Source organism: Pelodiscus sinensis, chromosome 3, assembly GCF_049634645.1.
Source record: "Pelodiscus sinensis isolate JC-2024 chromosome 3, ASM4963464v1, whole genome shotgun sequence".
Taxonomy (NCBI): Eukaryota; Metazoa; Chordata; order Testudines; family Trionychidae; genus Pelodiscus; species Pelodiscus sinensis.
Window position 1 is genome coordinate 96518762 of NC_134713.1, and position 15866 is coordinate 96534627.

At 42.6% G+C, this 15866-nt stretch overlaps 1 protein-coding gene across 6 annotated transcripts in view; it reads right to left on the reverse strand.

Moving 5' to 3' along the window:
* Positions 1-15866, reverse strand: part of AHI1 (Abelson helper integration site 1) — a 178368-nt gene that overhangs the window by 25403 nt on the left and 137099 nt on the right. For all 6 annotated transcript variants that reach the window (XM_075924228.1, XM_075924227.1, XM_075924231.1 and 3 more), the window contains exon 20: positions 6241-6299. In XM_075924228.1, coding sequence (XP_075780343.1) covers positions 6241-6299 — 59 coding nt within the window. The remainder of the gene's footprint in view (positions 1-6240; positions 6300-15866) is intronic.

Sequence of the window (15866 nt, forward strand, 5' to 3'; positions counted from 1 at the left end):
CTTTGAGGTAGGAATAAGAGCCTCCGGAAAAGGGCGCTTTTTCCGGAGGATCGGGGCCAGTGTAGACGCTCTTTTCCGGCTTTTCTAAAAGCCGGAAAAAAGCGGCGGACATTTTTATTTAAATGCCGCGGGGGATTTAAATCCCCCGCGGATTTCCCTACTACGATAGCTGAAATTAACATGCCCCTTCCGGAAAAGGGGCCAGTGTAGACGTAGCCTATATGTACAGACCCTACTCAAGAGCTGGCAGATTGAGAGTTCAAACAGATTTATGACTACAGCTGCACTCTTGAAACACAGGGATTGTTAAGGTAGAAGGTTTGGATCTGCTGTGGTGAATAAGTAATTTTCCCAGTACACTTAATCTCCCATATACACTTCACTATAATATAATTGAGATATAGCTGGCTTCTTCGATACTTTTAAAACATGACTCCTTTTCACTATGTCAATAAAATATTTTTTTCAAAACTGTCCTGAAGCTTTGGGCAGATGTGGCTCTAGCATGATTAAACATACTATTAGAGCTCCCCTTTATTGCAAAGTGAAAACAATTCAATCATGTTGAATTCAGCTTCCATGACAATGCTGTTTTTGGAGTGCAGGATAGTTGTGTTCAGAGGCTATCAAAAAATGCCATGCTCCTTTTTGCTGGAAATATGACAATAGTGGAAGAGGGTGGGTTGTGGAATGGACATCAGCAACACATCTTGTATAGTTATGGAAACAGGAAACCATCTTTTCTTCTTCGAGTACTTGGCTGTGTTCATTCAACTTAGGTGATTCCAAGCAGTACCAATGGAAGTGGGTAGGAGTTCACAGACCCAGATTGCAACATACCTCTGCTGAACCCAGGGTTCTCTCTGGCCTGCTGAGCGATGGCATATTGGGCAATGAATATATGTACCCAGGAGCCCGTCATAGCTTGACCAATGTCCTGGATTATGATATGCACCAGAAAGGCTGCTGAGGTGCCTGCATTATGGTAGAGTGGGCTCCGATGGTAGTGGAGTAGGGACTGCCGCCAACTCATAACAAGTCTGAATGCAAAAGATGATCCAGTTTGAAATCTTCTGAATTGACCCTAGAAGTCCTTTCATCGTAGGAGCCATAGAGATGAAAAACTGGGTTGACTTATGAAAAGGCTTTGTCCTGTCTTGGTAGAAAGTCAGGGCCATTCTTTGTTTCCCATGGTGTTTAGGGTAACTGACTGGAAAGAAGATGTCCTGGCTCATGCTGAAATATTTACCACTTTGGAAAGAAAGGCTGGGTGGAGCCAGAGTTGAACCGTGCCCTTATAGAAGGCCATGTACCGTGGCTCTGAGGTCAAGGCTCACAACTTGAATACTCATCTCACTGATGTCACCACCACCAAGAAAGCTACTTTCCCTGATAGGTAGGACAAGGAGCATAAAGACAAAAGCTCAAAGTGCAGGCAGGTGAGCCTGGCCAAACTATGTTAAAATCCCACTGAGGGATTGAGCTGCACCTGTGGGAAAAGCCTCTCAAACCCTCTTAGAAACCCGACTGTCATGTAACGTGAGAACTCCATCTGACCCTGGTTCGGCGGATGAAAGGCAGAAATGGCCACCAGATGGACTCTGACAGAAGAGTGTGCCAAGCCTTGGTTCTTCAGATGAAACTTGTAATCCAAAATCGATTGAAACAAAAAATGTGAAGGGGATATATCCCATTCACCTGCACAGTAGGAGACCCTCGCCCACTTTGGCAGGTAAGTCAGTCTAGTCGAGGGATTTCTATTCCTGAGAAGGACCTGCTGGACTGCTTCTGAATTGGTTTGTCCCTTGGGGTTCAGCTATGCCATATCCATGTCATGAGGTGGAGGGATATGAAGTTGGGGTTAGAGAGATAACTGTGATCCTGCAACAACAAGTAAGGTGTGAGGCATAAAAGACCAACTCGACTGAGTGAGGAGTGCTGTCAAAAGGCACTTCTTCTAGGACATTCCAGGATAGGTTCAACATTATTGTGAGGTAAGTATCACCACGAATATGGTAATGACGTTCTCCAAGTGGTGCCTGGACTAGGAGTAAACTGTAGTCAACCATTGCTACAGGGGTCGCATCTGGAGCCTGGCGTGGTGCATGACATATATGCACAGTGCCATATGACCTAGGAGGCATAGACAAATCCTGGCCATGGTCAGGAGAAATGTGGAAACTACTGCGATGAGGTCCACTAATGCCCTGAAACGTTCCTGCAGTAGGTAAGCTCTGACAGAGGTTGAGTCAAGCACCGCCCTGATGAATTCTATCCTCTGTACTGGATTTGTTTGTTGTTCACCAACAAGGCAATGTAGCCAGCAGCACTGTGACATCCCTCAGGGCCTAGAGCTGCCTTGTGACAAGCCAGTCATTGAGGTTTGGATAGATCTGGATACCACAATGTCTGAGGTAAGCAGCAACCACCAACATACACTTGGTGAATACCAGCGGTGCTGTTGCTAGGCCAAATGGGAGGACTGGAAATTGATAGTGGATAGGACAAACTGTAAAACAGAGGAAGTGTCTCAGACCCTCGAACATAGAAATGTGGGAGTACACATCTTTCAGATTGAGGGCACTATTTCAGTCTCTTGGGTCCGAGGAGTAAGTGATGAAGGCCAGGGAGACCAACTGGAACTTTAGTTCCTCTAAGTGAGTGTTCAAGTTTTACAATTCCAGAATGGGCCGCAGCCTGCCCTTGAGAATTAAAAAGTAATGGGAATAGAATCCCTTGTTCCTATACTCTAGAGAAACTACCTCCTCAGCACCTAACTGCGGTAATCCCTTTGCCTCCTGTGTGGAGAGACCATTGTGAGAAGGGTCCTTGAAGAGGGATAGGGAGGTGGGCTGGTAAGAAGGGTAAGAAAGCAGCTAAAGGGTGTAACCCTGTGCCATCAGCCTGATGTTATAAATGCCCAGGAAGAGAGAAAGGTGGTTGACAAATGAAGGAAGGGTCCAGGGAACAGTCTGGTAAGCCACCCTCAAGCAACCCCTCAAAATGGGTGTTTGCATGCCTGTTTGCTGTGGGTCGAGTCTCGCTTGGATGCAGATGGGGGCTGAAGGCTAAGACACTAATTACAACCCCAAGATTTCTTATGGGGAAGCTCCTAGTGAAAGTGGCTCACCTGACCCTTAAACTGTTACAGCTTAAACTGCTTGTAGGCAGGGCTGGGAACTTACAGGTCCAATGTTTTCAAGGTCATGTGGGAGTCCTTAAGGAGCTTATTGTCTCTCTGTTCTGCTAAAAGGATTTGCCCATCAAGTGGGAGGTCTTGCATTGACTGCTGAACCTCTGTGGACAGACCAGAGAGGAGTAGCAAAGAAGCCTGGCACGGTGTGATGGATGAAGCCATGAATCGGACAGTGGTGTTTGCAGCCTCCGATGCCACCTGGAGGGTTGCTCTGGCCACATCTGTGCCCCCATCCAGGATCATCTGGAGCTCCTTCATCAAAATCTCAGGAAAGCAGTTTTCAAACTTGACCATGGTCTGACATTAAAATTACAGTGTCCTAGGAGAGGCTGATGGTTGGCTGCCCTCAGTTGGAGGCTAGAGGCCAAATAAACTTTAGGTCCAAACAAATCTCCCCTCCTCGAGCCTTTGCTCTTAGGGATAGCTCTGGGTTGACCGGTTCTCTCTCTGTGGTTAACTGCCTCTAACCATTAGGGAATAGGGACCGTGCAGGTGTACAAGTACTCCTGGCCTTTGGATGGCACAAAGTATTTGTGCTCCACTCTCTCGGAGATAGGAGGCACAGAAGAGGGAACCTGCCACAGGGCAGTAGTGATTTTAGAGATTCCTTCACAGAGGGGCAATATCACCCTGGTGCTGTGGAGCAGAGGACATCAAAATGGGAGTTTGAAGTTTCCTCTAACTCCTCAATCTGGAAGCCTAGGTTGGCAGCTATCCTCTTGAACAGCTCCTGGTGCACCTTAGAATTATCCTGGGGTACTGGTGAAGGGGGCCCCATTATAGCTTTGTCTGGCAAGGACAAGGAAAATGCCAGTGCCACAGGAACAATTGCAACCATTAATGGTTTAGTGGCTTGCTCCTGCACGTTCTCCTGGACCTGCAGTGTCCTTGCCTTTATCTTAGCTTTTTATATTGTCTTGCATGACCTTCTCATAAACAAATTAGAGAAATTCAACATAGATGGCACTACTATAAGGTGTGTGCATGGCTGGTTCTCAGAGAGTACTTATCAATGGTTCAGTCATACTCGAAGGCCATCACAAGTGGGGTTCTACAGTCCGGTTGTGTTCACCAATGAGATATTCACCAATATCTTCACCAATGATTTAGACAATGACACACACTGTACACTTACAAAGTTTTTGGATGATGCCAACCTGGAAGGGGTTGTAAGTGCTTTCAAGGAGAGGACCATAATTCAAAATGACTGATGATTCTCAAAATGAAATATGAGAATATGAAAAATATCATCCAAGTTAGGTTAATGCCTTCAAAATGGAAAGCACTCTTAAATTAACGGTTAATATTGAATCTTAATGTATTCATTCCATATATACACAAAGAGAAAAAACAAGGGAAAGTATTAATAGTTACAATAAAATCCTATATGTTCAGAAAAAGCAGTAACATCTTAAATAGTGTAGTGGACTTTAGTGTTAATTAATAAATTTAATATCCTGAAACCACTGTAAATGTTACTTCCTTGGGTTTCAGATGAATATGATCCTTATCTGATTATAGTCCTTCAGCATTTAATGAGCATGAGAATCCATAATCTGCCTAGAGAAAAAAAACCTGTGCCAGGCTGCACTTTATTGAATCCTACAATGTACAAACAGAAAACAGAAATGCAAACACAGCTGCCTCAGCAAAGCCTACAGGGATAAAGAAAGCAAGACAAAATGAATTCAGAAGTATGTGAAAGAGTCCAACTCCTAAGATTAATCAAACACACAGCAAAACTATTTTGATCTGTTTTGTCTTTAATTGGCAACATTTACTTTCTTTTTTAAAAGGATATAACTTCCATGATATTACATCTTTATTTATAGCACCACTAGAAAAAGGGTTAATGAAAATATACTCAATTCCCCCAAGTTTAACAGAATGCTGCTAATTTATTTATAAATCCTTTCCCATACCAAGTGAACATTATAGATACTCTAAAGGGTTGTTATAGCAAAAAAAGCACTGACATACATATTGATAATTCATATTTTCCTAATAATTGGCTGATAGCTAGAATTAAATACATATAAAATAGTCCAACTACAATAGTCACTTTGCCAATAGAAAAAAAGATGAGTGTAAAAATATATTTTCAGCACTGCTTTTCAAGACAAGTCTTATTTATCATATCAGCCTTATACAAGACAGCATTAAAAGATTTTGTGAATGAAGGTCTGAATGAGACAAAAACAAAATGGTGGAACAGGTTCCGAGAATTAAGGGAACAACCTAATTTATGTTTCTTTCTGGTGAACCATCTGGGGGCCAGCAACTGGCAGGCAATTACCATAACACATGAGGGCAGGACATTTCAACTGCAGACATAAGGGGGTTACAGTCACAGAGCAAAATACCCATTTTGTCAGGGGGCCACACACAAAGCGTTCAGAACATTACCTCTTCTACCCTCCCTGGTATTTTTAAAAATATGTACTTTTTTGATTGTATGGTTGACGTTAACTAAGTTTACAGAATTTAAGGACTCTTTTGGGTTGGGGGCGAATTATCAGGATGGAGCATACATCATCACTAACTGATTCCTATATGAACAATAAAAGAAATACATAGAAGATATTTATGATTTCACTTTGGTTACCATAAGGAAATTGGTACAATCAATGCTCGAAATAAGATGTAGGTGAACTAAGAGTAAAAAAACAACTGCAATTTGATCCAATGGCCAATTTTAATTTACAACCACATTTCTCCCTCTTTAGCATAGCCTGTGTTTCTGCTAAATATAAAAAATACAGGAGTGTGATTCTGGCATATTAATTTCTAAACAACAAGAAAGAGAGAGACACACACACACAGCAAGTGAGAGAGAAAGGACTATATTTTACCTTTAAAAAAAATTCAGACCTCTATGTCAACTACATGAGGTAAAAGCCCACACAGCCAGGAAAGCTTCCTTGAAGATACTTCTTTTGTGAATAAAAGGAGGTTAGAAAGCTATTCTACAAAGCCACTTGTGAAGAATGCCATTTTATAGTTTAACATCAATTTTTAAAAAATGCATAAATAGAATTCCTTACCGTCTGTAGTCTGACTGATGGTGTTCGGCTAAGAGGACTTCCTACTGGGCTGAAACTCCCTGTGAAAAGACAAAGCTGTGAATTTTTGCTTGTTATCTGTTCTATCTAATAAACCACTTTATTTTAAAAACATTATGCTAGCAGGACATTTATCACAAAACTTTAATGAAAAGCAGCAGCATCTTTCAGTTGCAACTACACAACCTTCAGTCAGGAACAGTTGGAGGGTTTATCTAACTAATAGACAGGACACAAGGTTAGCTAATCCAATATTTTCATTCAAATGATTCGGAGCAATAGCATAAGCAATGTCCACATGCCACTTCATGCTCATAACAGATACTATTATGTAGGCTACACTGCCTTTTTTTCATTGTATTTCTGAGTAGCGCATACAAAGTTTTCAGTCAGAAATGATCACAAAACCTCTCAAAGGAATTACTTCATTTTATCTGAAAGAATAAGTATGTCTATTCAGTATTTCCCTTTCATCATCTGACTTCCTACCACAACACATCTTGCTGTTTATTTTATTCACTTTTTATTCGGTGCATTTGAAAAAGTGGTACTTGTAAATTTGTTCCTTTTGAAATTATTACATTGGCTAAGCTCAAGAAAATCCTTTTATCATCTATGGTTTTATCTTTTTGTTATTGGTTTCTTTTACTGTATAACACCTAAGAAAACATCTTTAAAAGATAGAGACATCATGAAAATACAAAATGCTATAGCTTTGCTCAAGATATTTCATCTTTCTTTTTTTCCCCTCAAGAAGATGGAGCAGAGGGAGGCCAAATATCATAGAGTTAAGCTCACCAGCTTTTTGCCATGAGAGAGGAGGGCTCATATCCTAGTTTAGGTTTTAAATAAAAATGAGTTCTAAGGTCTCACTCTAGTCTCCAATCACAAAACCCAACTCAGTTTAGCATAACAAGGAGCCAACACTCTGAGTAATGGGGATTTTTCTGGTTAAGATTCAGATGCATAGATCTTTGGGAAACCTTCCACAACCTCTACCCGCACTATACTCCTGGTAAGCCAGTGGTGTTAGTCATAGTCATAAGAGATTTACTCGTAAATGTTTAACCACTGGAAGATATTGATATATGTAATTAAAAGGTGCAAGCTCAAGGAGTTACAATTTGTTAGACTCTGATCTGACAAATTTAAGGTGAGTTGTGTCTGGGTCATTGTTGCTAGGCAGATGCATAATTAGTACTCAACACTCAGAAATTTCTTAGTTAGGTGTGACAATTTGGGGCATGCTTAACAGATTCTCTGTAGCTTGACTGAGATTCCATGAAGGTAAGAAGTCAGGGCAGCTGCTCTGCAAAAGGCCGTTTGCCATATGTGGGCTGGAAGAAGTTAAGCCAGAGGAGCAGAAAACAGGCTGTTTCTCCCTAATGTTGAAGCATTTTGCAGCAGGTTATACTGCTAACCCTCCAACAGGGAAATCCTGATAGGATTAAATACAGAAAGGGGAAATTGGGAGGGAAAACTAATTTTTATTGTATACTTGGAAAGTTTGATTTCAGCCAATCTGTTTTAGTTAAACTGTCTCAACTAATATGATCCACCAACCTTTCTCTTATTTAAATGGGGGAAAAGATTGCTTATATATTGCTATTCTCAGTTTGTAGTTTTCTTATGACCGTTTTTTTCTATATATTTAAACTGAGTGGTTGGTTTATTAATTAGCTGAGTGATTTCAGTAGAGAAGAAAGAAGTATCTGCATTAATTCCATCGGAAGATTTCTACAAGCAAGTGGAAGAATGATGTTGATTTTGAACAGATTTCAGAGAACAAAGACTGTAACTGAGACTCAGATGAACTCAACCTAAGCTTTTGGGAAATCAGAATTTCTTCTCATGGTGTTTCTGTGGGAATTAACCTGTTTAGATTTAATTTCTTTATGAATATTTATGTATCACTGTGAATATTATGTGGATTATAAAATAGCTATGTTATGTTGCAGAAATTAAGTTTTTCTTGATAAAATTATTATAAGATTTTATCAAGTTGGAACTTAAGTATTAAGCTCATTCCTTTTGTTCTTTTTGGATTTGAATGAGGGGAGGTTGACCCTGTAGAATCCTTGCTGAAAATGCTTAGTAACTGAATTCTTGGTCTCCGGGTGCTTTTGTGTGAAATAGAGTTTTTAGGTGCTAGAAAAGTGTAGATAAGTAAACTCTAGCCCACACAAGGTTTACCCAAACACTTATGCAAGTGAGAAGTCTCTGAGTCAATGGGAGCAAAGTCATTACAGCAAAGTCATTCGTGTGTTTATGTGTTTTACCAGAGCAAGGCCTTCGGGTATCAAGAGTAAAATGTAATCCCTATTACATACAGAATCCACGTAAAGAATACATAGGATTTAAAAGGGTGCTATACAGTTAATTTTGACAGTTTATGGTTTAAAAAAATTGTGCAAAACTCAAGACCAGCTAAAATGTCTCCAATTTAAACTTTCTAATGCTATTTTTTTCAAGTAAAACACACCAGCATTGTGCTAGTTTCAGAATCTGAAAGTTATATGAATTCAAATGAAATTTTAATTTTCCAAGATGAGAGAACTGTAAAAAACATGCAATGAAAAGAAATTCTTTCAATTTTAGTAATTTAAGATATTTTTATAATAAATATGAAATTTTAATTACTTCCTTTTTTTAATCTCAGTGCCCCTTAAAGGAAAGTATATATTACTTGTCAGATACTAAGGCAACCCTCTTAGGGCTTGATACTTCACAACCTTACAAAGATTAGTAAACTTTTTCAGTTCGCAAGTGTTTGCAGAATCCAGCCTGAATAGAGGGTAGCACATCGCTGCACTGCCTGAAGAGGAGAGCAGGGCCCAAACTGGGATTCTGAAAGATTTTACTCCCTTATTTTAATGAATTTATTGTAAATTTGCTGTAAAGAAAACTAACTGACTGAATCTTAGCTTAGAAGTCCAAGACAAGGTGAAATTTTATTTCGAAAAATCCTTTCAAAACAAAGCTTTTTGGTGTAAAGTTTTAAAAATAAAAATAATGTAACAGTATATATGTATATAGTTAATGCTTTTCTGATTTAAGAATAAATTTGTTAAAATAAAATCTAGGTTGATTAATCCAAGAAATTTTAATACAGTAGAACTCAGTTGGTTTTGAAATATCGTGAATCAGATGCTTAGTCAAGGTTATGGCTGAAGAGGCACAGCACATAGAAGAGTGGAAGGAAAAGCTTGATATAGTAAAAGGAAATGTTTGTATTGATACTTTTTTGATATAATTACAGGTCCATATAAAGACAAATCTACTAAAGAGGGAAAACAAGAAACACCAATAACATCAGTTCTGCTATCAAGATGGCATCATGGAGGCTGAGAAAGACTCAGCTGCCCAGTCATGCTAGTGCTGACTTGGTGAAGAGCTGAACTCCCATTCCATGCTGGAGAATCTCCTTCCTGTGACCACAATGGGGCCATTAAATCTGGCATCTGATGGCTAACTGTCAGTGAGGGTGACCAGTATCTTGAGTAGATAAATCAGTACTGAGGAGTATTGGTACCATTTCAGATGAATCAGTACTGGTACCATTTCAGAGACCTTTCCCATGTTGTAGGACAGTGGTCTCCAACATTTTTACACCCAATTTCACTTTTTAAATGTCAGAGCAAGCCACAATCTACCCCATCCTTTCCCCAAGACCCCACCCTTTCTGTGAAGCCCCGCACTCTCTATTCTCCTCGGCTATGTCTAGACTGCAGGCTTCTTTTGAAAGATCGCGTCTAGACTGCAGGCGGATCTTTCGAAAGAGAAATCCGCTTTTTCGAAAGAGAGCACCCAGCGAGTCTGGATGCGCTCTTTCAAAGACGGCCTCTTTACATTGAAGAACACCTTCTTTCGAAAGAGGAACTTTCGAAGGAAGGCGTTCTTCCTCGTGAAATGAGGTTTACCGCCATCGAAAGAAAAGCCGCGTTCTTTCGAAATAATTTCGAAAGAACGCGGCTTGAGTCTGGACGCAGGGGAAGTTTTTTCGGGAAAAGGCTACTTTTCCCGAAAAAACCCCTGAGTCTGGACACGGCCCTCCTCTCTGTCACTTGCTATCCCCCCAGCCCTTATACACTCTCAGGGTACAGCTACACTGCCACTTTTTTTTTTAATCCTTCTGTCGGAAGAGGTTTTTCCAACATTTGGCGCATTTAGACTGGGCCAAATGTCAGAAAAACCCCTTCTTTCGGAAGCCCTCTTATTCCTAGTAGAATGAGGAATACAGGAGTTGCCAAAAGAGCGTGTTTGCTCTTCCACTAAAAAAAGCGTAAGAACAAACACGTCCCTGGATGTGGAAGAGTTTTTCCAGGATACCTCTAGTATTCCAAAAAAACTCTTGTAGTCTAGCCATACCCTCACTGGGTTGAGACAGGAGGTGTGGGCTCTGGGGTGGGAATGAGGGATTTGGGTGTGGGTAGGGGTGAGAGGTGCAAGTTCTGGGAGCGAATTTGGATGCAGGAGGATGTGGAGAAGGGGATGCTGGCTTGGGGAGGAAGCTCCAGACTGGGGAGTGTTTGGGTCAGGTGGAGGGTTGGGGTGCTGAGCAAGCCACAAGCTTGTGGATGTGAGGGTGCAGGAGTTTGGGTTGGGATGTGTGAAGGGCTCAGGGCAGGGAGGCTGGGAGTATGGTGGGCTCAGGATACAGGTTTACAGTGTATGGATGGTGCAGGAGTGTTGTGGCAAAAGACTGAGAATGGAGGGGTGCAGGAGTTTGGGAATGTCTCACAATGGCTCAGGACAGGGGGTTTCAGTGTATGATAGGCTCAGGTTTGGAGTTGGGGTGGGGGTACAGGCATAATGCTGCGACCAGATGGGGGCTTGGCCCCAATTGGGGGCTTGTTGGACAGGCTTCATTTTTAAATAAGATATTTTGTCACCACAAAAAGTTTCAGCATTGTCTTTATTAATGAGAAGGGCAGGGAACTTGTTTTGAGTCAGGGGTCACTAGCCCACAGAATAATAAGTTGGGGCCACACAAGTGAGATGCAAAAAAACAACCCCTCCAGCGCTCCTCCCCCCTAAGCTTCACTAATGTGGCCCTAACTGTGCTGGTGAGGGCAGGGGACAGGGTGCTGGAGTACGGTGCTGGTGCAGGTGGCAGGGTGCTGAGGCAGGGACCAGGGTGCTGGTGAGTGCTGATGGGGCTAGTGGACAGGGGATAGAGTGCTGATGGGGCTAGTAGACAGGGTGATGGGGCAGGTGCAAAGGTGCTGGGTCAGGCGACAGGGTGCTGGGGGAGGGGACAGGGTGCTGGGGCAGGTGGCAGGCTGCCGGGGCAGGTGGCAGGCTGCCAGTGGGTGCTGGGGCAGGTGACAGGGAGTTCCCTGGTGCCCAGGACTCCTACATTCTCCCTCACCCGCCCTGCGCAGGAAGGCAGCAAGAGAAGGAAGTCCCGGGCATGCACCTGCTCCTGGGTCTCCTACCCGCTCCCTCGCACAGGAAGGCAGCAAGAGAAGGGAGTCCCCGGTGCGCACCTCCTTCTGGGACTCCTACCCTCTTCCCCCTCCCATGCGCAGGAAGGCAGCAGGAGAAGGGAGTCCCCGACACACCACAGACCTGGCTTCAGGAACACTCCGGGTGTTTCGGGGAGAAGGGAGCAGCCTGCACACTTCCTGAAATCCCAGTAGGGGCGCACAGCTGTGGGACTGCCACCCCACCCTGCAAGAAGCCAGCACTACCTCTATTGTTGCTGGAGGTAGTGTTGGTGGGTGGCTTCTTCTTGGGGGCGAAGGGAAATGGGGGGGGGCCCAAACACCTCGCGATTGACTGGTTGAGCCCTCCCAACCAATCAACCAGTCAATCATGATTAACAGTTTGGTGACCACGGTTCTAGGAGTAGGGACTGTATTGAGGAGACGGTTGGTGGGAGCAAAAGTGATGCTGGCGATATGGTGCATGATGTTTGTGACTGGGTGCGGTCACAGAATACCCCTTGGGGTGCTTCTCAGGGTGCTGACAGGGCCACTGCCACTCGCCTTCCTGCTCTCTGGGGGGTCTTGTTACCCTGTCCTGCTGGGCCAGCCAAGCACAGAGCTGAGATCACTGCCCCCCAAAGGAGCAGTACAGACACTGATACTCTTCAGGTCCAAGGAAAATGCTTCTTTGGGTCCAACTTCCTTGGATACCACTCCTCAAATGGGATCAGAATCCCTAATGAATTATTTAGGTATCCCCCTTTTAACAATGGAAGGAAGATGTATACACTGCTCCTCTAGGTAACAATTATTTACACATGGCTCGATAGTAAATAAAGTACAAGCAGTAGGATTTAAGTGGTTTTAAGTGAGAAGAGGCAGAGCAAAGTAGATTACAAACTTAAAATAACAGAAAATGCTTCACTAATTCTAACACTAAAACCTCAGTACAAACTCATTACAAACTCACCCTGAAATTGTTCTTATTCCAGCTAAGCCTCCACACCAGGGCAGCTCTTCTCCCTGGGGTCTGTGGTTCTCTTTCTTGGGAGTGTCATGCCAGCCAAAGACAAAGACTCTACTTCCTATGCTTCCTATTGTTGTATAGATTTTCATTTACATGGGAAATTACCTGGCCAGTCCCTACCAGTTTGGGAGGCCATGTGACTTCTTAAGACCAACCACTGCTAATACTTAAAGGATAAAAGAGGCTGCTTACATATGACTACCCAGACACAGCATGGGAAACACCCTTGATGGCTTTCATTTTCACATTTAAAAACCATAAACCATTTCATACTTTACACACAAGAATGATACATACACCAAAATAAGATATACAAACTTAGCAGTGATTGATAGGTTACATGAGGTAATTTGTCCAAAGCATCTTTGAGTCATGCATATTTATGTCCATATGCCCATTTCATAAAGCATGGGGGAGGAATTATCTGTCCACAATGTCTCCTTTTGGGTGATCTTCAGTGAGAGGGCAAAGACCACAATTGCAGTGCTGGAAACCTGGAATATCCTGCGGGAGATCTGGTTTGAGAAGCAAGAAATCTGAGGTGTGTAGACAAAGAATGTCATCTTGGATCTGGAGACCCTTGCTGTTTATTGCAATGTGCATAATGCTGGTAATAGTGGAAGCCTTTGCTTTCTGGATGTTGAGAGGGCCTGGAAGGTATCAGCCCTGCCATGAATCTGGGTCTGCAACTACTCCTGGGAGTAGGTGGTGGATCTGGAGGTAGGAGGCCTCATCGGGAAGGCATCCCCATGGAGCTCTGTAATGGGTGTGTGGCCTGAACTGGGTCCTTTACCCAATGTCCTCTGGACCTTCTTGCTCTGTGTCCAGGAATGACACTTCTTTGACTTCTTCTTGAGCAGCAGTGATAGGGAGCAGTTCCAGGAAGAACCTGGTGCTAGGGGTGAAGTACCCGGAGGAGAATCCAGTTGGAATGGGTTTGAGGCTGCGCAGAGAGTGGCCTCTATGAGGAGGGTCCTCAAAAGATGTTGCGCTTCTTCTGTGTTCTTGGATGAAAGTTCTTACAGATGCAATATTTGTCCCTCACATGTGAGTCTGCCAGCAGCTGCTATGATGGTCACTAATAGGCACAGGCCTGTTACTATCAGAATAGGACTTAAAACCCAGAGCCCTGGGCATATCCTGTCTAGGGCAGTTCCCACTAAGACACTAACTTTTAACTCCATTACTTGACAAATACTTGCTAACTATTGTCAATAAACTCTTTATTAGGCCCTAAGGCTCAAAGATAGGATAACTGCTGGCCCTTGCTAGGCAAGGGAAAAAAGGTGCTCCAAGTTATCATTACAGGTATGAAGAATTGAGAGAGCACAGGGCCAGTGGTACATGTTGTACTGATGCATGAGTGTGGCATTCAAGAGGACATCACAGCTGACCCTACAGATGCTACTAAACATCTCAAACAACTGTGCACGAAGGCACACTTACATCTAGGATGGAACTGACATGAGCAAGCACTCAAAGAAGAAACTATTGTATGAACAAAACCGTGGCTTATTATTGACAGAGTTTTAATGTTGATAATTTATTTTATTCAATACTGTGGCAGCTGTCACCTTTAGTGTTGTCATTTTATATTATTTTAACAGTAATGAAGCAAACACCGTATTTGTTTTAGCCTTATAAACACAATAAGGCTCATAAAGTTGTATGTTAAAAGTTTGCCTTCTAATGACAGCCAATACAACTAGGCTACTATACGAGCATAAAACAAATACACTGCCAAAAATGTTTCCAATTACTCAGTGATTAGAAGTATTTTCTATGAGTTATTACAGCCTCTGCCAAAATAATCAGTTAATTCATGTAATTTTTGCTTCCAACACAACGGTAAACTGTACACTGCACTTTTCCTTCTATTGCATGGAGTCAACATTATTTGCTGGCAGTGGTCAGGCCTTGCCTCTCTGAAGCAATTATTCAATTTCCTCCATCTAATCTTGAGTCTCTTTGGTCACTTCCACCTCTTTTCTCTAGATTTGCTCTTTGATTCTTTTTGTCTGTTGTACATGTCTTATTAGTAATTTCATCCACAGCAATTTCTTCTTCATCTATACTGTCTCCTCTCCCACTGCAGGACACTAGCTCATACTATTAATCAATCATTTGTGCACAAACCAAAGCGGAACACAGGTGGGCAACATACAGATCAGGGCAAAAGCCACAGCCTGGAGAAGTTGTGGCCGATTTACTTGCTTATCCAGACCAGGCAGATGTCTGCCAGCTTACTACTCACCTGTGAAGAAGTGTGGCAAAATTAGAAATATACTTCTGAAAAGGGAATTTTCTCACCTCCGTGGAATTTCTTTTGTATAGATAAGACACCAGCCACCACTTTCCCTCACTCACCATAATTATAATGTTTGCTGAGATGAGTTCCTTGGAAGAGTCAGCATGAAAGCGAGTGGAAATGTTGGAAAAGGAGGTTCTAAGTGAAATGTTACCATGTAAGATGATGTTAACAGACTCCTTTTTCTGCTTTGAGCTGACTAGCAGAGACCTTGACAGCCCCACCACGGACAGTGTCGGAAAGGTTGCAACTGATAAAGAAGCTCACTAAAGAAAACAGGGAGGATTTGGTTTGCAAACTGCTGATTGCCTGCAGACATTGGAAACAATGCTTGAAAAGGGAGCTGCGGAACCACAAGGACAACCAGGTCTTTGCCAGGCAGGCCACAGAATGCATGATCAGGCTGATGGAGGAACAGACAGAGCTCCTCAAGTGTCTAGTCAAGCAGCACAGGGAGCCAACATGGATTCATCCTCCTCTCTGCAGCAGATTAAACATTCTGTGTCCAGCAACTCCTCCCCCTACATCTATAAACATTTCTTTTCACTCTCTGGAACAGTGATTCCTAACCTTTTTCCCATGGAGGAACCCCTAAAATAATTTTTCATATCCCAAGGAACCCCTACCTATGAAAATGTTTGCTTGGCCAGAAAAAGTTGACAGCAGGGAGCGCAATTAAATTACTGCTAAATTATTGTCAAGAAAATTTATTTGTAAAGAGCTGTTATATATATGTCAGCTTATATTGTAAGAAACAATTTTTTGATTTATTTATTCCACGATTTCTCGCTGAACCCCTGATGATGGTCTGCAAAACCCCAGGGTTCCACGGAACCCTGATTGG